This window comes from Calonectris borealis, chromosome 11, assembly GCF_964195595.1.
Source record: "Calonectris borealis chromosome 11, bCalBor7.hap1.2, whole genome shotgun sequence".
Lineage (NCBI taxonomy): Eukaryota > Metazoa > Chordata > Aves > Procellariiformes > Procellariidae > Calonectris > Calonectris borealis.
The window spans coordinates 10,681,265-10,707,160 of record NC_134322.1 but is presented as its reverse complement, the minus strand read 5'-3'; the positions used below and the strand labels follow the sequence as shown (position 1 = coordinate 10,707,160).

The following is a 25,896-nucleotide window of genomic DNA, read 5'->3' as shown; positions in this document are numbered from 1 at the left end:
TTCAAATAATTAAGTTTTTGAGGAAAGGGGAGACTGCAATGAAACATTCTGTATCAGTTTTAAAGCAACTTTTAGTTATTATGATCTGTAAAATCTGAGCTTTCATGTAAATGAAAATTAGATTTCTAAATAATCTTCCAAATGTGAGGCAAGCGCTCCTGATTCTTTGGGGTTTGTATGCAGATAGATACTTGCTGATGCTTGAGGTTTCCCAAATAGTACCAGAAGGAAAACTGCCCAGACTTGTTGGTGTTCGTTGTTGCTACTTATATGCCTGTGGGCAGCAGTGGGACTAAAAAGAACCAAGACAATTTCATACCATTGCTGCTTGAAGAAACTCACAGCACAGCAGCAGGCACATGCTCTGCAGCTACTTAATAGAAAAGATCTAGAAATAGACTGGGAAGAGGGTTTGAGGTGCAGGCAGTCGTCTCTGTTTATCACTCCTGTGTTTGCTTCAGAAAGAAGTGATTTTTGGCCTTGAGACTTCAAATTTATTAGATGCCTATTATTACACTAATATATATTGATCAGAATTCAGGGCCAGTGTTAAAGGAGACTGACTCCTTTTCCTCGTATAAGGGTGGAGAATTGACTTATGTAGTCATTGCCTCTGGGCGGATGTTACTCAGCCTTTCAATAGCTAACTGTGGGTTTGGATACTAGCTGACTTATCTCCAAAATATCAAAATCTTCTGTGTGAGTACTTGGTTGGGTGTAATTTTTCAAGTCTCTTTAAAATGAAAGGATAGGGTTTTTCCCCAGTATTTCACAGTTACTTTCTTTCATCAGCATCAATGTATTGTTTTTAGTCTCTCCCTCTATGAAACTGAATATGTCCATGTATAAATAAAGGGAGAACAGTTATCTACAGAAATAGCCATATTTATTACTTGGCTAATGAACCTCTTATTTTTTCCAATACTGTAAGAGAACAGGAGTGTTAAAGTAGTTAGTATCACTGATGAAAATGGTAATAGAAGTCTTAAGGTGAAGTTTTGAGATGATTGGCTGAGCTCACGTCCGTAATGTTGTGTTTGGGATTTTCTCCAGCATACTGAGATGCATCGCTCATGATTTTGGGAAATTACCTCACACTTTCATTTGAAGAGCCTGAAAACTATAGCCTCCCTCAATCTGCTTATAAAAATTACTTGCAACATGCTTTTGTGTTTGATGTTTTGTATTTTTTTTTAAACCAGTATCCTCTTTAAAACTAGGATGCCAGTATTGTTTAGTAGGTGGCAGTTTATAGTACAGCCCTGTGCTCTCTTGTTTCTTACAATGTGGCTCTAACGGGAATCATCTAACTTGCCTTGATTGTTTGAAAATCTCTGAAGAGACTTTAGTATCCATTACTAAATGAGGATCTATGATAGATGAATCAAAGTGACTTCGGTTTTGTACTCAAAGTGTTCAGAATTCCATTTCTAAGAATATCCTGCCTGCTAGTGCCACTATGAAATATTGTATGAAGAAGTGGGAAACATTGGTTCAGGGATGAACTCAGACACTGGGGCACTAGAGTAATTGGCTGAGAGGCTCAGCAAGCATGCCTAATTTGAGGAATTTGTGTTTAAGGTTCAGTTTTCAACAGAGGTGTAAATTACCTGATTTAATAAGGATCTGTATTTAGACTGTATAATTGAACCTTTTATCCATCTGTACAAAATTGTATTAGGCTTGTTTAATACTTCTGAATTAAACATGCTGGAGAATTCCCTTTGCAGTAGTAGTTTGCTGTAGAACTGAAACTTTCAGAAAGCTGTTTTAAAGAAACATTTCCTTTGTTTAATGTGGCCGTGGGTTTTCTAAAATTCAAACTGAGAACATGCAGTGTCATTTCAGGAATAGGTACAAAATAATTGCTTTAAGCAAAATGAGTTTGAAAATATATGCCTTATTACATTAAATTGATGTATAGCAATTCAGGCATAAAAAAGACACCATAAATCAAATCTGTTTAGGAATGTGTGCAATTTCCAATGCAGAAAAGAAATTTTATTCTTAAAGGATTTTAAGTTTTGCAATGTTATTTATGGAAAATACATCTCTCATGCTACTGTGATGGTGTACTTGAATCAGATACTGACATTTTTGAAAATAAGTGTGCACTTTTAATCAGCTGGCTATTCCTTTAGCTGTTTTGGTCAGATAAAGTTCAATTTCTATCAGATGAGTTAAGCTTTTCAGCTTCATTGCAAAGGTAGTCAATTCATGTACTTAAAAGGTAGTTGTAAAATGTAGGTATTTGTCAGTATCAGTATCAAGTCATAGTACACTTCAGAGCAGATAACTAAATAAATATGTAATGGAATACTGTCTTATAAGTATCATTTAGGCTAGACTTTTTACTTGTGTGGAATTGCAAAGACATTGAAGGGTGTAAAAACTTACATTAAATTGTGAAACTATCCACGTGGATAATCTTTGTTTTCTGTATCTTAGAGATGTATTTTAGATGTGTGTGCATCTCCGTTTCTAACATAGCTTCTCTCCTGCCAAGCCTTGTATGCAGTGCTGCTTCTTTATCCTTTTGCAGTTTCAATCATAACAATGTGCTTTTTCCAACACATCCTTAAATAAAACAAACTACATGCCTAGATAATCGTATTAATGATACAAAATATTTTCATTTCTGATGTTTATCAGTGCTGAAATATACCCTGTGTAACTTGGGGAGAGGGGGAGAAGAAACTTGAATCTAGAAATTAGTTGTCTCAAAATGTTATCCTCTCTGTGCCCTGTAGGAGGCAGTGAATGAGTGGTGGATAAAAGTAGTTTTTCTAGGCAGTGTAGATTTTGTTGGTTAAATCTAGTTTGTCACTCTTTTTGCATGGTTCTCGTCTTCTAAGTAATTTCTCTTAAATCTTTCCTTTAGTACATCAGAAAGTTGTGCTCTGTATATGTGGTTTTTAGCAATAGAAAGTTTGTAATTCTCTTGAATTTGTAATGTTCGCTATTTCTCTATAATCTCTTTTCCAAGGTTATGCAAAATTGACACTCCTTTACATGGCTTTGATTGAATAAGGCTTTTCCCCATCTTTATACTTTAAACAAATATCCAGTGAAAAAAACAGTTCTGAAGAAAAAAAATGGTGTTTTTCTTTGTTTTTCACTGAGTTTCAGTTTCTGATGACATACGCACAACTGTCTGATAAGGATTATATTTTAAGTTGAATATCAAATGATCTCAATATTCAGAGCATCTGAATTATGATGATGATTCCTTGACAAATTAGGTTAGTTAGAGAATTGTGATGTAATTTTCCATATGTTTCTTTACTAGAAATGGAAATAGGAACCAGGTAACTTGTTTTACCCTTTTAACTGTTTTCTTATTCCCATTTAATGTGAAGCCAGAGGGCACTGTTTTTCCTACAATACAAAAATGTGTAGCTATTTCAATTTTGGGTAAAGGTCTCACATGGATTCACAGCACTGTCAGTGTAGTGAAAACTTTGCATTATAGTTTTTAATATGCATTTCTTCATGCAGAAAATCTACAAATGTTTTGACTCTAAATTAAATTAATCTCACGGAGTATTCAGAAAGCTAAAAATCTGCAATCAGCATGGTGCCTACTTATTAGCTCAACTCGTAAATAATGTCCTGGTTTCAGAGGCAGTGTAGTGTTAAGTAAAGCCACTGTCATGAAAACATCTTGTTTAGCTTCCTTTTTTTCTTTGATACTTCCTTTGTCCTGAGAAAAGCTACTGTTTTATATGAAAAAGAGATGGGAAAGTTCTCCTCTCTGAATGTTTCTTTAACTTTCATGGCTATGCTAATTGCCTTCTGCACAGAGTAATAGCCAGGCTGTAGAAATTAGGCTGGACCTCCCTCAGCTGTCCTTGGAGTGTTAACATGGCTCTGAAATCTACCCTTTTTTCCCTAAGCTCCCCACCCCTAGTCTTAGTGTTAACCTCCTGTTTTCTCTTCGGATTCCACCTTTCTCTCTGCCTTTCCACCTGTTACTCTAACTCAGCTTCTTTTTTTATTACCTTAGTTATCCCATGTCAATAAAGACTATATAAAAATATTTTAGTTAACCACAACCTAAGCAAATGCAAAAGCTCTTCTCCTAACTGGCATTGTTTATGCAATATAAACCACTAATCCATGAGGGCAATTTATTTGAATGTGTTTTAAATTCCTGCTGGAGCACTTCCTAATCTTAGCCAGGCCTCCTGTGTAACGGAGAGAGGAGCAGGATACACGCTTTCACACCCGCATGTGAAGAAGTATTTGTCTTATTGTGTAATAGACCTAGTGCCTGTAATATACAGCGTTCTTGCAATAAGTACCCTCTGTGGTTGTGAAATGCCTCTACTTCTACATTTGAACTAGCCACAAAAGCCTTTTATTACTTTGTATATTTCTCTTTTGTTTCCATTGTCTGTTGTTACCAAAATTTCTTCAAGGAGTTCAGAAAAAGCAAGGAGGGAGTTGCAATGAGGGCATGGGAGTCTGAGCGAGAAAGACCAGTTTGGAATTAATTCTGCACACAACCCCACTGAACACGAACACGGTTGCAGAGAATCTAAATCCTGTGTAACAAATGGGAAGGTTACAAAGTCAAGAGATTGTTAATAAAGGCTATGTTTTAGTGAGTTATTTTATAAATATTTTCCTGAGATTTTGATGTTGTTTCATGCTTCGCATTAAATTGCAAGAGTGTTGTGAGGGTTGTTTGGCCTGTATCAGGGTGTGAGTCATGAAGTTGGCTTTGTCTGGCTTGTGAACTGTGGGGGGGAGTTAAGGCAGAGCTATATTTAGGAGTATCAACTGATGTCCAACTGTGGAGCACTGCTAAACAAAAGTGTTAAAGGCACAGCACTGGATAGTTTAGGCTCGAAGTTTAGATTGTTTGTAGTAGTTTATCATTTAGTAAATAATTGGAAAAGCTGATATTTATTAGAAATACTCTTCTGCAGAGGTTGCAAGCCAAGCAGTGTGAGTTTCAACTCCATTTGTAGTTATCTAGTAATAGCTATTCTAATTTCATTGTCAAAACTGTATGAATTGAAAATAGCAAGCTTACAGTTTCATCTTACAGGTTTCAGAATCTGAATTTGTAAGAATTTGTTATTTATAAAGAATTGTTTAATTCCAGTTATAGGTAGATAAGGGTAATGTTTGAGGGGCTGTTACCATTGAGTTTTTGTCTTAAGAAGCAGAACAGCTGCTGACTTTACTAGATTGTATTTTGAAATTTTGGCATTGATATGTGGAACCAAATTTAGGTACCTTTTTGCATCTAATTCAGACTAAAAGCAATATGGTTCTTTTCTAACCTTTCTTGCTCCCTACTACCTAATTCTCTCCAGTGAGGTCTGTTATGTATTTGGGCAAAATTCAAGCCAGTGATTTTAAAAAATGAGAGGCTCCATTTTCCAAGGCTGCTCTTCTGTCGTAACTGTCATGGACTAGCTAGTGTTTTTTGTGGGGTTTTGCATTTGGTGACCTTCCTTTGTGCAGGCATGTTTTGGTAGTTAATTCACCTAATTCAGTAGTGAGCATTTTATACTGCCATCTTTATTTCTGGACCTGTTTGTGTGAAGACAGTGAGATCGCAATAGGAAAATTGCAATGAATTTAAGGACTCTAGCTGAGATGTGGGTGAAAGCTTTTCCTTACAGAATGGAGAGATTTGTGTCATCCTAATGAAATTTGAAGTGGGCAGGTTTTTCAAAGGCACTTGGGGTTGGTTTAAGCACACTATTGTTGACTTGAATGTAGGCAGACCTGAGCCAAGACAATGTACTGGTGGGGAAATAGAAAAACCACACTTGGAATGTATAAATTATAGAGTTGCTTAAGTTAATGTATGGGGGATAAGTCAGTTTATCTGTTACTGTCATTTTAAGCTTCATTGGCTAAAGTATCATCATTGCCAACTTTGATAGAAGTCTGTTTCGGTGACTAATTGGATTTCTGAAATATAGTATTGAGCAACAAATATTCATTTAAATACGTGGTGTTTTCCAAGTGTCATATGTTAAGATTTGTACAAGTCGTGCTTTATGCAATATTAAAGGATTGGGTCAACCATTGTGAGTTGCATGACTGTGAACCCGTTAATCTAAATGAAAATGCAAACCTGCTGGTAGATCTTGTTACTGTTATTGTACTTACACATCAGCAAAGACATTCAAACAGATTCCTCCTTATTTAGTCTGCTGGAGCTGTTGAGGACAAGGAAGTTGAAAGCACATGTGATGAATTCTAAAGACAGCCTACATGGTTATTTGATGCAAAGAGCTGTGTGTTGAGAAGCTTTCAAAACGGGACCTAAAATGCATGGAATCCTGATGGTTATATTTTTCGGAGCTTTTCCACAAAAGACTAGTTGTTTTGTGACATGTTCAAAAAGCAAGTTCTCTGAGCAGTGGTACTAACAAAGCCTGGATTCCTGTGGACTGGCGTCCTTAAAATCCTCAGCTTCTCTCTAAGCTACGCCTATCCTGCAGTTGTGCGTGTCCCAGTTGGCCAGCCAAGATGCGCATGCTGGTCGCCAGGCAGCTGCTTTTAAGCGGGATATATAATGATCGTGTTTTGCCTGCCCTTTTTTCAGTGAGCTCACCAATTTTGGTCTCCCTTCAGTACTTAGCCATTGATTTTACATAACTTGCGGAAACTTAATTATATCTGAACCCTCTCCTCTCTCTCACTGGTAAACTTAGTGGAAGTTGACAACATGTTTAAAAGTTGTTGAGGGGAGACTGTGTGATTACAGGAGTTGCGTTTACTTTGGAAATGAGACTAAAAACATACTCCATTTTTAATAGATTCTTTTGTGTACATAATCCCTTCAGGAAGTATGACATACTGTGTTGGAAGCGTTCCTTCTCAACCAAAAAAAGTCATTTAACTAATCAGCCATTTTTAGCAGAAATGCCTTTCATTTTTAGTAGAAAAGGTTCATCTACCCAGAACTTTTCGAAAGCATTTAAAGGAGTGGCAAATGGCCATGTTTCTGTTGTTCAGAAAAGCAGCTGACATTCTGGGTTTTAAGGTTTTGCTTTGTTTTGAAGCAGCAGCCGAGTCACTGCTGTTGCTTGTGGGTGATACATGATACTGCATCTGTGGACTCTTCTGTTTAGTCAGCAAAATGTTAGCCAGACTGATCTAGTTTCTGGCAGAGGTAGCGGTGCAGCATGGAGACAAATTAACTTGTTTCAGGACCATGAGGTGTTAGCTCCACTTTCTACATGGATGGGAGGGAAAAAAGGTCTCTTAACTAGGTTTATAAGATGCTGATTGTTAAACCTATACTTGTGGTTGGCTTCGTCATGCCATAGGAGTTTCACTGTGATTAATATGTTAATCTGCTTTTTCTTGGACAACATGTCAGAAGCAGTGTCTCTTAGAAATGTATTAATGCTTTCTTAGTTGAGGGAGTGAAAATTGGGTGAGAAGGAAAATTGCCTTTTTATTAGGTTAGTTTTACTCTGTTTATTTAGTATCCTGAATGGGCTCACCCAGAGTCTGACAAATGCTAATGCTGCTGCTGGGAAGCCAGACGTGAGGGCAAGCTTGCTCTTTTTGATGGCAACTGGGTGCTAGATCATCCTAGCTGTATTTGAGATGGTGTTCTTAGACTACCCTTTGGAGTGGGATCTCTTTTCCTTTTATCCTCTAATGCAAATGAAGCACTCGGTGACTGGTGTTATTACTGTTGAAAAGGAAATTAAACACTAAGGGTTTTCCAGATGTGGAGATGTTAAAGCTCCAAGCTCTCTTCCCGGTATCTTTTGTCAGTATGAGGCTCATATGTTTTTCACAAATGAAGTGAGCAATGTTGGGGATGTTGTCATTGCATGTAGACTGATGGGATGTAAATAAAATTAAATCTTATCAGTTACTTTTTTGCAAGGGGGCATTAAAAATCAGGATTAGTTCTAGTTCATTTCTTTTCTCCATTTTGAAATAGAGGAACATTTTAAAGCCCAATTCCATTATGTGGTCTTCTGCACTAGTCTTAAGAATTCTCGTATCTTAGGAATGATCTGTATATTTTTTCCCATTTTCTTCTTGACCTAGAGCTAATAGAAGTTAATATTTTGCAGTATTTTAGCAAGTCAAAATTATATGGACTACAAATTACAGTAATAACTCTCAATGATACTTTAGCTGAAGTAATCAGAAATTAGGGGGCAAATGGCAGTCTTTTTTCCTTTCCTTTGGGGAAAAAAGGTTGGGGGATAAGGAGTAGCAGTCTTATTTTCTAGGTATTTTTTTTATATTTTAAATAGACCATGATTTTGGTATGCTTAGTTTACACAGATGCAGGCTGCCAGAAGTACTTAATGTGAAGCTGACTTGTAAAATTAATGATTTAAATACAGTTTTAATTTCGTGGAAAAAGAAGAAATTTTTTTTATTGCTGTGACAAAAAGCTATTTTAACCAGAATAATGAAGGTCTAGCAGAACATTTTCTCCAGAATTTTATTATTTTGTATTTCTTAGGTACTTTTGTCAGTGATTAATGTGTGTGTTTTGAAATAACTTTCTGGAATTCCATCTTTACTTTTCACTAAAAATTTGTCACTATTCTAGCTAAATTTTATTGGATGTGTTTGGAGCGTATCTCCACCTTTCAATCTGAGACCAGTTTTAATGGCCCAGTCACAGTTTTTCGTGTAGCAGTATTTTCTTTTTTTTTTAATTTGAATGCATTTTCTGTTTATTTTGGAGTTTATTTTGCTATTAAATTGGAGCGCATGATAAATAACTCATTATCAGTAACTTCCTAAGCTGCTGATATAACAAGTGTATTTAAGGCATTCCCATCTGTTTGTACACCCATTATGTCAAGTAGTCCTAATCCGAGGCATTGGAAAGGTGCTTTCTTTTGTTAGAATCTTTCTTCTAATTAATTATTCCCCAAAATATTATTACTTGTAACTACAAATGAGCTATTTAAAGGTTTCTTTTAGCTTGAAGTAAAATTTTATATTATTGTTTATCTTTCTTGAAAATTATTGTATTTAAAATATACATCAACTTCTGCATAATGTAGACTGAAATGATCCATTATTCGTGGCACTTTGGAACACTTCAAGCCATATTTCCCAAGGCAACAAAATAAGCAAGCAGAAATCACTTATAGGCAGATGTAGTGGGGAGGCGGGGGGGTTGCCTTAAAGGAGAGCATTAGGCATTGGGTCAGGTCTTGGAAAATTGAATTTTAATTAGTTACTTGTGTGTCTTACAAGTTTACAGAATAAATGGTCAATGACTCAGTAGGGCATTTCCCACAGGATATTGTACACATTTGGTAATTAGTATGCTGCTTCTACTTGTGATGTCTGAAATATCCTAGTAACTGATTAGTCTATCTTTGCATTTACCTGATGTATTGAATGATAAAGGCTTCATACTCTTTTTTTAACTGATGAAATGTAAATCAAGTATATTGTGATTCTACAGTTAAACAAATTCTAAAATCAGCACAAGGATGGACAAAATTTAATGAGCTTTTAAACTAACTACCATTGTCTTTTGTAATTGGCACTTCTAGTAGCAGATTCTAAATTCCCCATGTACCTAGAATATGTAATGCAGAACCTGTAGCAATATGTTCACGTAGCTTTTCTAGGCAAACGTGACAAAACCTCCAAGACTTCTACAGATTAAAATGAATTCCTTGCAAGATCGGTGCCTGAAGGCCTCATTAATTTTAACACCACTTATAATTGATTCTGGGAAGTAACAGATGTTACTTATATTTTATAATCTTCAATTTAAGAAAACAGTATATACATGAAGTCTGCCCGTTTTCAGGACACATTACTAAAACTGAATAAAACCTAAAATGGCATTTTCTCTTAATGGTCGGTTGGTTGTTAGACTATGCTATAGCTGGTCTGATTTATGAAGAAATCATTTGATGTTATTGATCTATTAGCTGAGATTAGTTATTGTGCTCTGTTGTGGGCAGCATTTGGTCAAGAAATTAGAAGAATTCAGTTTGCTATTGTGCTCAAAACCCTAATGAACTTTAGATCTTCACTCACTTGCATCTTGCCTCAAGTACTCTCATAAAAATATTAAAATATTATATGGGGTTTTATGTCTTCCCAGTGTCTACTTAAAAATAAATATTGAACTTTACTACCTTTTAAAATAGAAAGGCTTTGTCTCCATCTTCTTTCCTCTAATGTTAAACAGTTTTCATGCTCAATCTGGTAGAGCACAATTGATTCAATGCTTCCCCTCTCAGGCTCGGGCTGCTGCCTCCCCCCTTCCCTGCTTTCTGAAGTTCTATATACATTTCAATGTAGGTGGAATATTTTAAAAACATTTTAATAGAGTAAAGTGATAAGTGAATGTTTTGATTAATACTTTGGATTTATAATCTATTCATGTAACAGACCTAAGAGGATAGGATCCTCTTTAATAGATCTCCAGAACTGAGCATGTGTGCATAGCTAACGTTATTAATGGTGGTCCTGCAAAAGACTAGAGTTAGGAATTCTCTATTTTCTTCTAATGTAACTACTGTGATATATTCAGTGAGCCAGAGAGGTTTATTTTAAAATATTTTGAATTTTCTTCTCTTTAACATCTAAAATATAAGCAATATAAACTGTGTCTTTGCTAGAGGACTGCTGGAACATAGAGATTTGTCTTGTTCTTCTGCTACTTCGAGGGTGAAGAATCTTAGGTCTTTTAGTATATGTTCCTTTTGCAAACTTAATTAGGTATTGATATCAAGCCTAACTAAAGCATTCTGCCAAACACCTCAATGTTTTCTTGGTTTTTGTTGACATTTTTTCATGGATAAGATTTATTATCAATTTATAATTATGTACAAAACAGCTTTAAGAAGGCTCGGTAGCCCCATCTTTTTCTGTCTTCTATGAGGCAGATGTCAACATTATAGCTGAAGTCTTGGAGAGTTTCAATATAGGAATTACGGATGAAAGAACTTTTTTGTTAAATACTTTTCTCATTGAACCAGTATAAATCATCAGTAGATGACTAGCATGTGTTTATCTGTGGGACAAAGTAGGGAGGCTTCCTACAGATATCCAGAGCTACACCTGTGAGACATTTCTCATCTCCAAAAAATATATATTCTCTTTAGAGAGCATAGTTAATGCTCTGTTGTCTGGAAGGCTTTCTTTTTCCTTAGAGGATTGCTGGGCAAAATTTTTTCCCTTGCATAGGATGTTCCATATGAATTCAGCTGATCTGTTTTCCAGTACAATATGCAATTGCATGGATTTATTTATGAAAGCACATTTACTACTAATAATGAAAAAAACCCAACAAATCAGCATTTCGAAGGACTTTTAGATTATCAAAGTAAATATGTTGAAACAACCATTCCTAAATTCCACTTGTTTGGGACAACAACTGCCTCTGAAGTTCTGGTAGTCATTTAAAAAAAAATTAAGTAAATTCAGATGTGTTGCTGTCAGGTCAAATTAAAATCATTTATTCAAAGTAATTATAAGTCTAAAATTTGGTTTGTGTTTCAGAAACCCTTGAAGAGTTTTGTATGGTGCTAAATGCTTTCCACATGCAGTAATGGAAGTATTAATTTGATATACAGGCTAACTGAAGTGAGTTCCAGTGCCTATGTGGCCACATTGTACAAAGATCTGTCCACATATTTACTGTTGTTCTGTATCGCTGCTTTCAAGTGATGTCAAGTTGAGCTGGTGTATGGAAAGGAATTATAATGTGTGGGCTCAGGCAAAATACATTACATGTACACTGCTGAATAGAACTACTAATATTTTTATAAAACCACAAAAGGTACTGTTTAGTGCCTTTATCAAGAACACTTTACAGTTAAAAGATTAAAGTAACTTAAATTGGAGTAAAGATCTATATTTTTTTTTTTTTGGGGTGAAGCTACAAGTCCATTGATTTCATAAGACATAAAGAGGAATGGGAGCGCGTTACAGATCTAAGCATGAACTAACTTTCTAAGCTTCTGTGCTAAAATTAAGTTTAACCATAAATATTTAAAAATGAGGATCATTTACTTTAGTTTTGAGCTCCAAAAATTAGTATGGCATGACAAATGAAATAATTTTGTAGCATAAGAAAAATATCATTATCTGAAATACTTTCATCTTCTATATTTATTTGCCTCATTAAGCAACTTAAGGAAATCAATATGTCATTTTGACTACACCTATTTGTAAACCCAGAAGTCCCATTTGGAATGTTAACTGATTTTGGTTTAATTCTGTTTACTTTAAGGTAAATTTGTATTTTAGCAAGCAAATTCCTGACTCGACTTTGGTGTCAGCTTTTTCACAAAGACTGAGTGCAGGTAGATCTCTATCCATTCACTTTATCATTTTAAAGAAGTTACTGTTTAATGTAAAAGATTTTTTATAGTTTCCTTGAAATTGTTTTTAGTCTAGTCTAAACTAGAAAAGTTTAGGAAAGTCCATAATTACAATTGTCAACTCAGTCAACAGTTAGGAAACGTATGTTATCATGCAGTCTAAGTACTTAATCAAATGTATGGTATTTTTTTCCACAGAATCTCAGCAGAGATAAATTATGCTTGTTTATTCATTATATATGTTTGCAATCCTCTTTGAAACTATAATCGTGCAATAAGGCATTTTAGTGGAACATACTGTTAGATCATGTTATTGCTTTCCTTGCAGTTCTTCTAAAAGCAGACAGTTTTGTTCTTAGAACTGCTAGTCTTTTTTCTAAAAGAACTCAATGGGGTGCCCTAGCACTTTTTCATCTTTTACTACTCGATGATTCAGTAGTAAAGCATTGAGATGCTTGTATCAGAAGTTGCTTATTGCATTTAATGTCCTATCGCATGATTGTGTCCCTTGGGGAGAAGTAATTTTGTTACAACAGTATTAATAATATGGCTGAGTTTAGTCTCATCTAATCAGAAAGTTGTGCTCAATTTTCCCTCAAACTATTGTGAACCTAAAAGTAAAGTTCTACAATAAAAGTATAACTTAACACCTTTGTATTGAGGAGCTGAATTCATGTTTCTGCTTGTTAATCTCTAGCACGTATTTAGGTAGAACTTGTTTCTTTGAAACTCATGAAGAGACTGGGACAGAGGCTTCTACAATCTATTGGATACTGGTGATTTTTAGAGATTCGGCTCAAAAAAAACACATTGGAAAAGAGGAAATGAAATACAAAAGAAAATGTTGAATTAACTTTTTCTGTAAAATGATTGGAAAGTACTGAGAACAGCTGAAATCATGCACATACTTCACAATATTCTGTTTTCCATACAAGCAATTTCACTTGCCTCAGAAGCAAGAACAATTGAGGGGGAAGTGCACAATTACAGATGAGAAGAGGAGGCTCACCGGCAATCTGTGCTAACATGTGGTCTGTATTATGGAAAAAAGTTGATGAAATCTCAACTAGAATGTGGTCTGTGTCTTGATTTACATTGCCTTCCTTTCCAGAAACAGTTTCTAATATAGAAAGGTCAAGTTCTGCCCTCATACGTCTCTGTGCAGTGCCCATGAGATGCAAGGGAAACATGCTTAAAATCTGAGGCGATAAACGTATAATACAAGGTACTCTGAAGCCATAGTAGCTATTTGTCCAAAGTCCCTACAGTTACCATCATTTAATTCCAGTAATTTGTAAAACATTATACAATTCCTGAAATATAAAAGGCATACTATTGTAACTGAGTTTAATCCTACCAAAAGCCAGTTTCCCTGTGCAAAATCCCTCCTCTTTTTTCTTTTTTTTTCTTTTTTTTTTTAATTTTTTGATTTAGGGGTAGTAGTGGAAGGATGGAGGCTGATCTCAAAGTATACATGGAAACAGTGAACCAATATTAGTCACCCTAATAAGTAACAGTGTGCTAATGGTGTCATCTTTTCTAGGTTTATGCTAGGTATTGGGAAAAGGAGAATTCTGTGGATAGATTTGAAAGAGAATGATGATTGATATGGAGTTATTTTCATTCATTTTTTTATGATTTTAATATCATTTGGCAAATACATTTTGCCTTTCTGTTTGTTTTCGTTGGCTTTTAGCCTATTTACTTTAAGGAGAAACTGGAAACATCTAAGAGCCAATCATATTTTTAAGGTGGATTTGTGAATTTATTTTCTCATATGTGTTTTTTTAAAGCATCTTTTAAAAATATTTCTTTTCAAATGTCTCTCACTAGGGAGGAAAAAAAAGTATTTGTGTTACCACCCAAAGAAAATTATAGAGTCTGTTTGTACACTCCCTTTGAAACAAAAGACACATGCTCATTTTAAGATTTCAGATTGTGTAGATTTACAAAAGTTTGCATCACACCTCCTTTTACATGAATTACCAATGAGCTTCCATGGTCTTTCTTCACTGATACATAGTGCAGTGCGTGGAGCATTTAAACCAGGAGGCTTTGCATATTGTAAAGTCTTAATCCTTCTAAACAAACAATGTTGATAAGAAATGATATATTTCAGTGGAGACAGAGTCTTACTGGGAAGATTAAAGTTAGCTTTTTGCTTTACTTAGTTCCTTACGGTGTTAGTCCAAAGCTTGACATGTCTCCATTCCAAAGCAGCCAGGGATTCTTAAGTGGTGATATCATCAGTGAGAGAAGATAAAGATCCACTGAACAAATGTGCTGAGGCTAGTAACAATGTGGCAGAAGTTAAAATTTAAACAGCTTTCATTCTTCTTTGTTTGATTTTCACACTGCAAACTAAATTATTTCCTTATCTGATTGAAAAAGTTATGCATGGTGGTGGTGTCTGCTTCATTTTTTGCATCTTGAAAGACTATTAAATGCTAAATCATTCTACATCAAAGGAAACTAATTACATATATCTTGAAATTGATCTATTATGTGTTCGGATCTTTATAGCTGAATTCAGCTGGAAGAGTGTACTTTATCTTTAAAGGCAGCAAAATTAGTGTCTAAAGTGTAGGGGTTACCCACAAGACACAGAAGCGAAAAGTAAATGGAGACTTGTCTTAAATCTCCTACTCCTTTTGAAAATTTCAGTCATGATGTTCTTATCTATTTTTACCATTTAGTTTCTATCGTGGTAAAAATACTAGTGATACAAGTAGGTATATACTTGATTTAGTATTCTTATCTTCTAGGGTAAGTAATAGAAAGGACTCAACAAAAGAAGGACCTTTGTAAATCTTAACGTTTCTCCATCTGTGTAATAATTCTCCCTGATGCACACCATTATTTGGTCTACTTTTAAATGACAAACAACCAAACTCGGAAGGTATTTCTTAACATTATCTCACGAGCTTTTAATGAGTTCCTTGTCTATTAAGAGGGAGCCTTATTTTCAACCTACAGATTGACAATTACTGTTGAAATAATAGCTTTAATCCTTTGAAATATGTTTATTGTTTGTCACTGAATGATTTGTCAGAGTAATCTGAATGTAGTCTATGTAAAAAGTAAGCAACCGGTTACATTTCTATAAATGTGGACGATACTTTTAATATATGCTAGCAAAAATCAGTTTGATAAACAATTATGTGTAGGATTGACTTCTTTAGGACAAGAGAGATAATTTGTAATCTTTTTAAAATTGTGTCTCCACATAATACTTGAAGTCTTGCCTGTTTCTTTTAAAGATGGTATCAAGTTCGTAGAACTAATGCTAGTCTGTCTGTGTGTTTCTGTCTGAGTGTTAAGCTTTGTAAAATTACGTTTCTTTCAGTGAAGTCCTTGGCACGTAGAGACAGAGCCCTGGAGAGCGGTATTTTTCAGTGTCTGTTATTATTCAAGTCCAGTTGAGTTCAGGCACTGAGTTTCTTTAGTGACCAGTAGTATGTGGAATGCTTTTTCAAAACAAAAATACTATTCTGCAGTAGGAGCAAAGCATTTAGATGATGAATTTAAGAAAAAATAATCTAGTCTCATACTTGCTATCAAATCTCATATGGTATCCCTTGGTAGGCTTGGCTTTTCCGCATGGGTAGCTTGCTTTATATTCTTTACACTGTAATCCCCTTAATCTCAACAGGACGATGCACAAGAAAAATAAGATACTTACAGTAGTAACTGTTTAGTAGATACGGCTCTTTGCCTTACGTTATAAAATCTGTAAAGGTGATTTGACTCCTGACTGGGAAGAAAAGGCTTTGCTACCAAGTACAATGTTAGAAGTAGTGTTACACAGTATATAGCAAAGTATAAGGAGTTTTTAATAAACTCTTGTGTCTTTGAAGTTTACAGTCCTCCGAAGAGTCAGAATTCAGCATTTTCTTTTTTATAGAAATTAGGCGACACACCACAGGCAGAGTTTATAAAAACCAGCAGTTTCCCGATCAAGTTAATACTCATGTTTAAAAATTCCTATAGCCATTTTTAACTCCAGCTTCTCTTAAAAATAAATAAATAAATAAAAGCAATGTACAACAAACTGCCTACTGGTGTGCGTGTTTATTTGTGTGACAGACTGCATGCTTTGTAGACTAGGTTGTTCTTTGAGAGACGACTATTCAAAAATACTTGCAATGCTTTTTAGTATTTCATTCTTTAAGCTAACCTAAAACAAATGAGCAGTAGTTTGTCTCACCTTCCTTGCTTAAGCAATTTTTTCTTACCTATGGTTCATTTTTTTTTTGAAAATTATTGTACTACAAACAGAAATATGAAGTAAAATCTGTGTTTTATAATGATGTCTGTCTTCAAGGGCTGAACAGAACAAAAACAATCTTAAAACGGGAGGCATATTTATAAGTGAATTTTGGAGTGGCTTTTCTAAGTCTATTCAAGTAATTAACATATTAATATACATTTGAAATCTGCATAGTATGTGTAAAATTCAGTGGGATGAACAGTAAGTAATTTTAAGATTGATGTATCAGCATAATTAGTAGAATTCTTCCATTGACATGTCATGTAGTACTTTGGAATCAGTTATGTTACATCTTCGTCTAATATTATTCAGAAAATACATTAGCAGTTACTTACTTGTAATCATATTATGCAAAAAAGTGTCCAAGAACCTTTATTCTTTATGGATTTTTTTGCCAACATTTGTTACTAAGAATTTGTAAATTAAATAGATTCATCAGGGCTGGACACTGCTCTATGCTAGCTCACAGAGTTAAGCAATTAAAACGCTCAGGTTGTAAGCGTAACAGATTTTCATGAAAACTGACAGATTTTTTTATTTTTAGTGTATTATTGTTGCCAGACACTAGTATAATTAATGTACTTTTACTTTCAAACGTGAAACAAAAGAGCAGAGAGCTTTAAGCTTTCTTTATGGTAGTAAGAGTACTGTAACCTGTGTCAAGAAAAGAGTGAGTCTATCTGAAGTAAGATTTGATAACTTGATTTCTCTGGTTCACATTACACTGTGAAAAGAAGCTGTTCACCTCCCACTCTAAATCATTTTCCTTTTACCAGCTGGAGAAGATCAGAATAAAATGGACCCGTCCCTTTTCTCAGTCCCTGGTGGTGATGATGATCCAGCATTTGTTTTTCATTCAAACCACATGTTGAATAAGTGAAAAAGAGGAAATACATGCTGGTCATAGGTCAGGTGCAACACAGAGTTTATACAGATTTATTTTCTTTGTAGCATCTGCTATCCTGCATTTAAAGCCATTGAATATTGCTCTGCTTCCAATTATTTTGAGGCAGGTTTTCTTAAATAGTGACATTTTGGGTTTTGACATATCCTACTGGCCAGACATTCAGCCTTCAGAGCTGTAGAAACAGCCTGATTCTGCAGATGATAACTCTGCAGCAGACTGGCTCTTCAGAATTTAAACTCCTTCATGATCTCATAGGGTGGAAGCTGACCTTCTTTGTTTCTGGCCTCAAATAAAGAAGACTAAGTCAAAAAAGAACCTGGAAAAGTATTAGGGTGATAACGGGGAGCTGGGGTTAAGAACTTCTCTGTTTATCACTACTTGGGCATGTAGGGGAGAAGGAGGCGGAAGGAGCACAAATACACAGCAATCTACAAATGCAAATTTAATTTTTAAGCAGGTATAGATTATGAGCTATAGGTTTTAGTTTGCTTGTAATAAGTTACATGTACATTTAATTTATACTCCATTAGAAGTACTGCAGTGCTCATTGCTTATGATTGAGGGAGAATCGAGAAAAGTGACTGTATATATCAGTATCAGCTTTATTTGTTGTCTTTATTACTCAACCACTTCTGGTAGTGTTTTTATAGCTCTGACTAAATTATGAATGATGTCCTGTTGGTTAGGAATTTGAAGGCAATAATTTCAAATTGTCTTAAATGTGCCAGCTAGCCAGCCAAGACTAAATATGCATTTACAGCAGCTATTTTTGCAGATTTATAGCTAATATTTTTTCTATATTTTTTCTAATCACTACAGTTTAAGCTCAGTTTTCTCCAGCTTGCCAGCATTATATAATATATTAGGATTAGAATTAATAGCTTGCTATATGATAAATTAAATTTTACAAGATTCAAGTTGCAGAAAGGGGGAATCCCAAGTGGGCATGGGGGGGTGGGAAGAAAGAAAAAAGGCATTCTTCACAATAAGAGTAATTAAACACTGGAAGAGCTTGCCAACAGAGGCTGTGGAGTCTCCATCATTAAAGGTTTTTAAAATTTGACTGGACAAGGCCCTGAGCAACTTGATGTAACTTTGAAGTTAGCCCTGCTTTGAGCTGATGGTTGGACTAGATGACCTTTGTAGGGCTCTTGCAATCTAAATTTTTCTAAATTTAAACCACCAAAAATAAGTCTGAGCTGTACAAAGGATTGGACATATTAGAAGGGAAAAAGTCCTCATGTCCTTTCTGTTTTTCAGAGTTATAAACATGCCTTTTTAAAATACAGAGGGAATGCAGTGGGAACTGTGAGACTGAATATCAAATGTCACACTAGAAACTTGAGTACCCAGATTATGCACAAATGTTTTAACAGATACTTTATTTGAACAGTGAGGAATGTTTGAGTCTGATTTTTGTAATTAGAATAATTTCAGCTTTTTTTAGCTTGATGATCATGTCTTTAGTCTCATTTAATATGTTAGTGGGTGATTTTTTGTTGTTTTGCTTTTTTTTTCCAATTTCTATTAGGAATAGGAGGCCTGCAAGATTTTGTGCTAAAGTCTGCAACACTGTCAACGTCACCAGCTTGTCCACCATTTACACCTCTCAACTTTGAAGCTACACCGATTGTGCGGGTAGCTGTTGAACCGAAACATCCAAGTAAGTTTAAAGGAGAATGGGGATGGTAATGCAAATTCAGTGTGGTAGCAATGCAGCTTCCCACCCTTAGTGATTTGGCTAGTTTATGGTCTATCCACTGAATCAGAGACTGACCCACTTAAAACAAATATATATGTTGCCTAGAGGGCCATACTTTATTGTCCTTGTGAATTCTTCTAGCTGGCTAGCTTATGTCTCAGTAGGTGAGGAGATACAGAAGACCTTGTGCCCTTTGTGGTCAGACTTAGCTGTTCCATAAGTAAGACACTACATGATGCTAAAGGTTCAATATTCCTTTACTTTGAAGGTAAGTATATTTTTGGGTTTTTCACTTCTGCTGACTTTTTTTTATGCTACATCATTAAGCTCGTGGTACAGATTTGCAGTACTGCTTCTAATTGATTTTTTTTTTTCCTCAACCAGAGAGAAGTATACCTCTGCCTGTGTTGGAATTTCAGCCCAATTTCCATTTGTTGTTGTAGTGTTAGTAGAACTAAAATAACTGGCTTTGTGTTCAGTTACAAAATACTCTAACACTAAGATTACATGTTTTTTAGAAAGTGATTGGACAGCTTAGCAGCTATTTGTCCCTCATGTCTGAATAACAGATAATCATATATTGTACATCCTGCATTTGTTAAAGCAGTTTTGAAAGTATTGGAAATTACTGGTTCTACTGAGTGTAGTATTAAGTTAAAAATGTTAAAAGAATGTAATTCTAGAACTACTGACCAAGTTTTGGGTAATTTTTTTTCCTTAAGGAAATGAAGCTATATCATTCTTACAGTATTGCTTAATTTCTCTTCCCTGGCAACTTCTGAATCTATCGTTTAAACTAAATCTGTTAGACGGACAGAAGCCTCAAAGGTAGCTACACTTGCAAAAGTTTCCTGAAAATCAGCTGCTGCTTGCAATAACAGGAAGACAAGCAAAATTTGGCCAGTGCAGGCTCAGCTTGAAAGCGGTCAATTGTCCAGTGAGCTGCATATAGTCTTGAGGTGGCCCTAGCTCATTGTCTCATGTGAGTGCCCTGGATTTCCACAGCAAACTTACCTCAAAACTGCATTTGCTTATTTGGAAAAATGACTCAAATAAATACAAACTACTTCCCTATGTATATTTTACAAAATTACTGCATGTCTTCACATTCTTGTCAAAATCTTCATGTATGGTTACCTTAAGCTCTAAAAGAAAAAAAAAAATCTATTCATTCCTCTCGGTGGGCTTAAATGCAGAAGACAAGGTTGAAAGTCTCTGTTCAACTGTGTTGGCCACGTGAACTAACACTGTGTTTTTTCCACTTTTTGTTTATTCTTCCACTTTTTTTAAAATTTTTATTTGTCTGGTTTTCAAGGATATTTTTCTATTATACCCTTACAAGCTTAGCATTAAATATACAGTATCATATTTCTTTTAATAGTCTCCAATTGAGTGACAAGTTTAATGTCTCTCTTCCTTCTGAATATGAATATGCATTCCTAGAAAGTCTGTGGGTATTCTTTACCCCATATGTAAAATAAGAAAAAGGAATTATAATTAATTTTTTAAAATTGTATTAATTATGAAAGGCTGCTGATGTGAGGTGTTTATGTGTAACTTTGATGTAATCTAGCCAAATTTGACTCAGTTGTAGTTGTTCATTCTCCATTAACTTTAAGGCAACTCCTTTTAAACACCTTAATTTTAGGGACAGCTGTGTGTTGTTTCACTGAAAAGCTCTCACATTCCCAATTTTTCCCCTTTTCAGATTGTAATATCATTAAAGCTTTTCAGTGGCTTCCATCTAGTTTAAATCCTTCCTGTGCTTCATTCGCTCATATGGCTTCTAAGTAATCCATATGGAATAATTTTTGCTTTTGTTTTAGTAAAATCAACATGTTATTATTTATGTCTTTGGAGCATCTTAAGCATTAGCAATTTACAGGTTGCTACACTTAGCCATGAAAGATTTCAAAGAAATACAATTATTTACTGAAAGATTACTTTAAACAGTTGTAATAAATAAGAGAGGTTATATCTCTTGATAATTTGTGAAAATGAGGAGTGAAATCCTGAAACTTTTAATCACTTCATATTGATAACATTCAATTTGTTTTATTGATTGTGAGCTGTTTATGAGCTGTATGTGTAGTTAATTGTATATAGGAAGCAAGATAACATAGTTATAGTCAATAGCTAGCTTGGGATACTAAGCCTATTGTAAAACTATGTAAAACAAAAATGTGCAATCTATTCAAATGTGTACTGTGGTTATGATTGTATAATGTGAATTTTGTCATCAGTACATAAATTCTTGGTGACAAATTATGAGTATAGCTTATGTCTTCAGTTGCTGCTCTTAAACCACACCACTCTTTGCGACTCATAAGCAGAAATTTGCCCACAGAAAGACCTCAGAACTTAGCTGAAAGTTTTTGAGTATTCCTAAAATACATATTTGTGTTTAGACTTCCATAAAAAGGGCTGTTACTGTTTCTCACTTTAAGTATATCCTACCTCAAGTATTCCTTCTTCAGTATTACTTTGTTAATAATACTTTATTTTGCCAGGTGATATGCCTCAGCTGGTCAGAGGAATGAAGCTTTTAAACCAAGCTGATCCATGTGTCCAAGTTTTAATCCAGGAGACAGGAGAGCATGTGCTGGTGACAGCAGGAGAAGTTCATCTTCAGCGTTGCTTGGATGACCTGAAAGAAAGGTTAGAGGGGCAAGAAGGAAGAAATATTTTTAGTTCAGTAGGTGTCTGTTGTATTTCTTTGTCAGATGTATATCTTTGATTTATATTCTGGTAAAATAGAAGCTTCATCCACCAACAGTTTTTACCATTGGATCATAAATGTACCTTTTTGTAGCTATAAAATTACCTGCAGTTGGGCAGAAGCCACTAGCACATGGCTTTTATACATCTTCTACACCTTTTGGGCACTTTCGAGAAATGATAAATTGCAGTAGGTTCAGGAGTCCAATTAAGAATGTAATGTACCATTTGTACAAAATAAAAACTGTGAGGAGAATCATGTCTGATAAATGAACTTTCAAAAATTAGAAAGCAACAAAACCAAAATTGTATGTGCGCACTCTATCCTGTTCCTTTGCTCTTCACGTTATTTTTTTTTAACTATTAATCTGTTTTCTCACTTACTCATGAGCAGTATTTTTTGCAAGCATAAATGCATACATTTAGTATCTTCTAATGTTTCTTCAAATGGTAGAAGAACAGTTGTCTGAAACAGTTCTTTCCTATAACTTCGTTTACTAAAAAGTTTCTGATGCTTCTGTCCACATGCATTTACTGTCATTTTCTTTCTAAACCAAAAAGCAAACCTGATGATTGATAGTTGAATGTCTATCTTACTGTGCCCATATTCATTCCAGTTAATAGCAGACAACAATCACTTCTTACGGAAGTTAGACTGGATCACTTGTAAAATTGGATGTATGTTTTAATGGTTATCGTCGTTACAACTTAGTGCAACACATTTTTACCACTTTTAAAAACATAGTATTATTTATTGATACACATCACTTGAATGTAATGTGTTAAATGGAGCAAAAGCGGTTGCGCGTGTCTTCAGCTGCAGTTTGCGTAGCAAGATGTATAAATGCCTTTATTATTGGCATTGGTCAAAATCTGAAGAAAAATTAATAAAATAATAGCTTGTGATGGGGAAATAGGATTATAGTGAGCAACTGGTAGCAGTCCCTATATTTACATTCCGAACCTTTTTTTTTTGTAACATAATTTTGTTTTTTTTCCGAGTTGTCATTTAATTTGGCTTTTGTTAAGAGAACTGTAAACTGTCAAGAGTGACCATTTTGTGTCCTTTACTTGTATTCCTCAAGAAAACATTGTCAGTGTTCCAAACTACCAAAGCACATAAACATTCTGTGCTTGTAGCATCGTAAGCAGAAACAAGAAACACCTGAGGGCACAGACTAGCAGGGCTCCCACCATTGACCCACTTGGGCTTGACATATGGTTCATGATGCCTTTTTTCACACTTGGGTACCAGCTCCCAAAAGGAGTTGTGTTTACTAGCTCATGCTCTTTCTAGCCATCTCTGAGGACTTAGCCTATCTTAGCTGCTATCCCTCACATACTAGCTCACGGGACAAGAATTGTCCCTTCCTTCTGTCCCCAGTTTGTGGAAAGAAAAGTGAAGAGTGGGATCCCTGTCTTGCACCATTTCTTGTGGATTCCATGTGAGTTCTGACGATGGTAAACTTACTTCAGTTAACTGTTAAAGTGTGAAGAGGAAAAGTTGTGGTCTAAAATGTTAGTTATATTAGCCATATGTGTGTTTCTGTGTAGATGTTTAGCTTGGCCTAAGTGCATATAGTTTGGAATAGGAAATTGTGAGCTAGGGGTTAAGACAGTATAATACCCTTAAAATGTGACCCACAACTTTTTCCCCCAAAATACTGGGAAAGTTTATTCAAAATGCTGAAGTCACACTTGAAGCAGTGGGGCAGGACTCTCATCTTAGCATCTATCATAATTGTATCAACTGGGTTTTGAAGAGTTGATATTTTTGGAGTAATTACAGAAACTGAGGAGGTTCTGCTGAGTGAAACTACATTGAATTGCCTTTGTCAAGATTTTGATCAAACTTTTCCAAAGGCACATATTTAATTTTAGCTTTTCCAGTGTGTATTTAGAAAATTATGTTCAAGTGATACTTATTGTCAAAGATGTGAAAAGACATGGAAACAAATAAAAGATCAGTCATCCACGTTTATCTAAATGATTAAATACGGATCTTCTGCTTAATTTCCCTAACTTTATTTTTATTTTTTTCTTCCTAATTAGCTCTTTTTGAATAGAGTAATAAATTGGACCTTTTAACGTTGAACATTTTGTTTTCTACATTTTACAATAGAAATTTTTAGAACTTTCTGTCCAAAAAGCACTGCAAATACTAAGCATGAGGGGATTAAATTACCCTGTTCAGAATGAGAAACAAAGAGAATGAAGATGGTGGTAGTAGTGTGAGGTTTTTTGTTTGGTTTTTTTTTAGTATAATGCAAGTGCATGGAAAAACTGCAAAAAGGGTAGATCTCCTGGTTTTGAGTCCCATGCAAATAAAGTTTACAATTACATTTGCTTTTCCGCTGCAGCTTTTATCACTCTGCCAAAATTTACCAGAACTTTTGTTTAGGCCTTTTGTTGTCATTTAATGAAGCTGCTCAGACCTCATGGGTAGGAGGGTAAGAAGGATACACAACTCTGAACTTTGAGTCTGTCAGATAAATGTAATAAATCATTTTTTCTTGCCATCAGTCACATCATTTGATATGCCTAAAATGTTTCAGCTGACTTTGAAGCATCACTTTATATCATGGAACTGTTATAATAGTGGTTATCAGACCAAAGTACAAAATTATTTCTGTTAACTTAATGCTGGATGCCTGAGGAAAGCAGTGCTTCACTTCCATTTCCTGTGTCACAACCTTTGGCAGTTTTTACTCATGCTTAGTTACAAGAAAAATCCAGACACAATCCTAGCTTGAGTTTTTTTGTTTCAAGTTGCACTTTTCTTGGAGTTTAGACTAATAGCTTCTAAAATAATCTGGTTTAGAGCAGTTTTTGATGCAATGAATTATACCTCATATGAAGGCTTAGTGCAAAGTTTAATAAAAGAGGGTTTTCAAATACCAAGATTACCAGAGATAATGTTAATCATCACTGTTCCCAGACTTGTGATGTATTTCGAGTAAGTTGCTTTAGATCTCCTAGGTCCATATAGTCCACAGTGCAAAAAACAGAGCCTTTGATTGTTTCAAATTATATAGATTAAAACTGATGAATTGCTTTAAGCTGTGTTTGCTTGGATATAAGTACCTATGATTTCAGGTGGTGGCAGTTTTGGTGGTTTTATTGCAGGCAGCTATTCAGCTACTAGCTTTCAGCTGTAGGTACTACTAATTAGAACTGAGGCTTCATGCAGAATAGGGGCTGTTCTAAAACTGATAACAGCAAAATATTTCAGCTTTAGAATGAGATAGAGAAGTATGAGTGTTCCTGAGTGCATTGTATTAGCCTCACAGATGTCCATGCAGTCATGTAAGTAATTCATTCTTTAAGTCATGCATACTGGAACATGATTTTCGTTAATTTTATTTTTGAATGTAAACTGTAGCAGCATGAAAATCTAACTGCACCTCCTTTTCAGGGATCAGTGACTTATCCTTATCCAAAACCTAACTTTCTATTTGTATAGTAAAATAGTTCTATATAAACATTAATTAGCAGAAATGTTGTATAAATAAAGGTAAATAACATCTGGGCCTTAGAAACAGGTCATTCCAATTATGGTCTTATTTTCTCCATGTGTTTTAAAAACTAAGCCTTATTCAGCTGGCAGTATCAAACATTATTTTTATACCTTCATACCCGAGCAATAAACCAAAACCCATTCTCCATTGATTTGGTGCTAGCTTGCTATACCACAGGTTGTAATTGTAGCAGTGAGATAATAATCAGTAGAGTATAATTTTTGTAGATTATATAGCTAGAAAAGGCTGCTACAAATCTTTGAAGACACAGGATTACCATTTTACCAGTGGTAGGAACCTTTCATTTCCAAACAAGTTGTTTCCTGGGAGATTTTGCTATGAGGTTATTGTTTTTTGCCCTTCAGATGAGGTGAAAAATACAGGCTTTTTTCCAGATCTGATGGGAAGCTTTCAACATTCCAGTATCTTCAGCTGAGTTAAATCCTGAATGTATTTGACAAGATGCT

At 34.9% G+C, this 25,896-nt stretch overlaps 1 protein-coding gene across 6 annotated transcripts in view; it reads left to right on the top strand.

Moving 5' to 3' along the window:
- Positions 1-25,896, top strand: part of EFL1 (elongation factor like GTPase 1) — an 83,852-nt gene that overhangs the window by 35,868 nt on the left and 22,088 nt on the right. For all 6 annotated transcript variants that reach the window (XM_075159947.1, XM_075159948.1, XM_075159952.1 and 3 more), the window contains 2 exons: positions 19,023-19,154; positions 21,704-21,851. In XM_075159947.1, the coding sequence (XP_075016048.1) occupies positions 19,023-19,154; positions 21,704-21,851 (280 nt within the window). The remainder of the gene's footprint in view (positions 1-19,022; positions 19,155-21,703; positions 21,852-25,896) is intronic.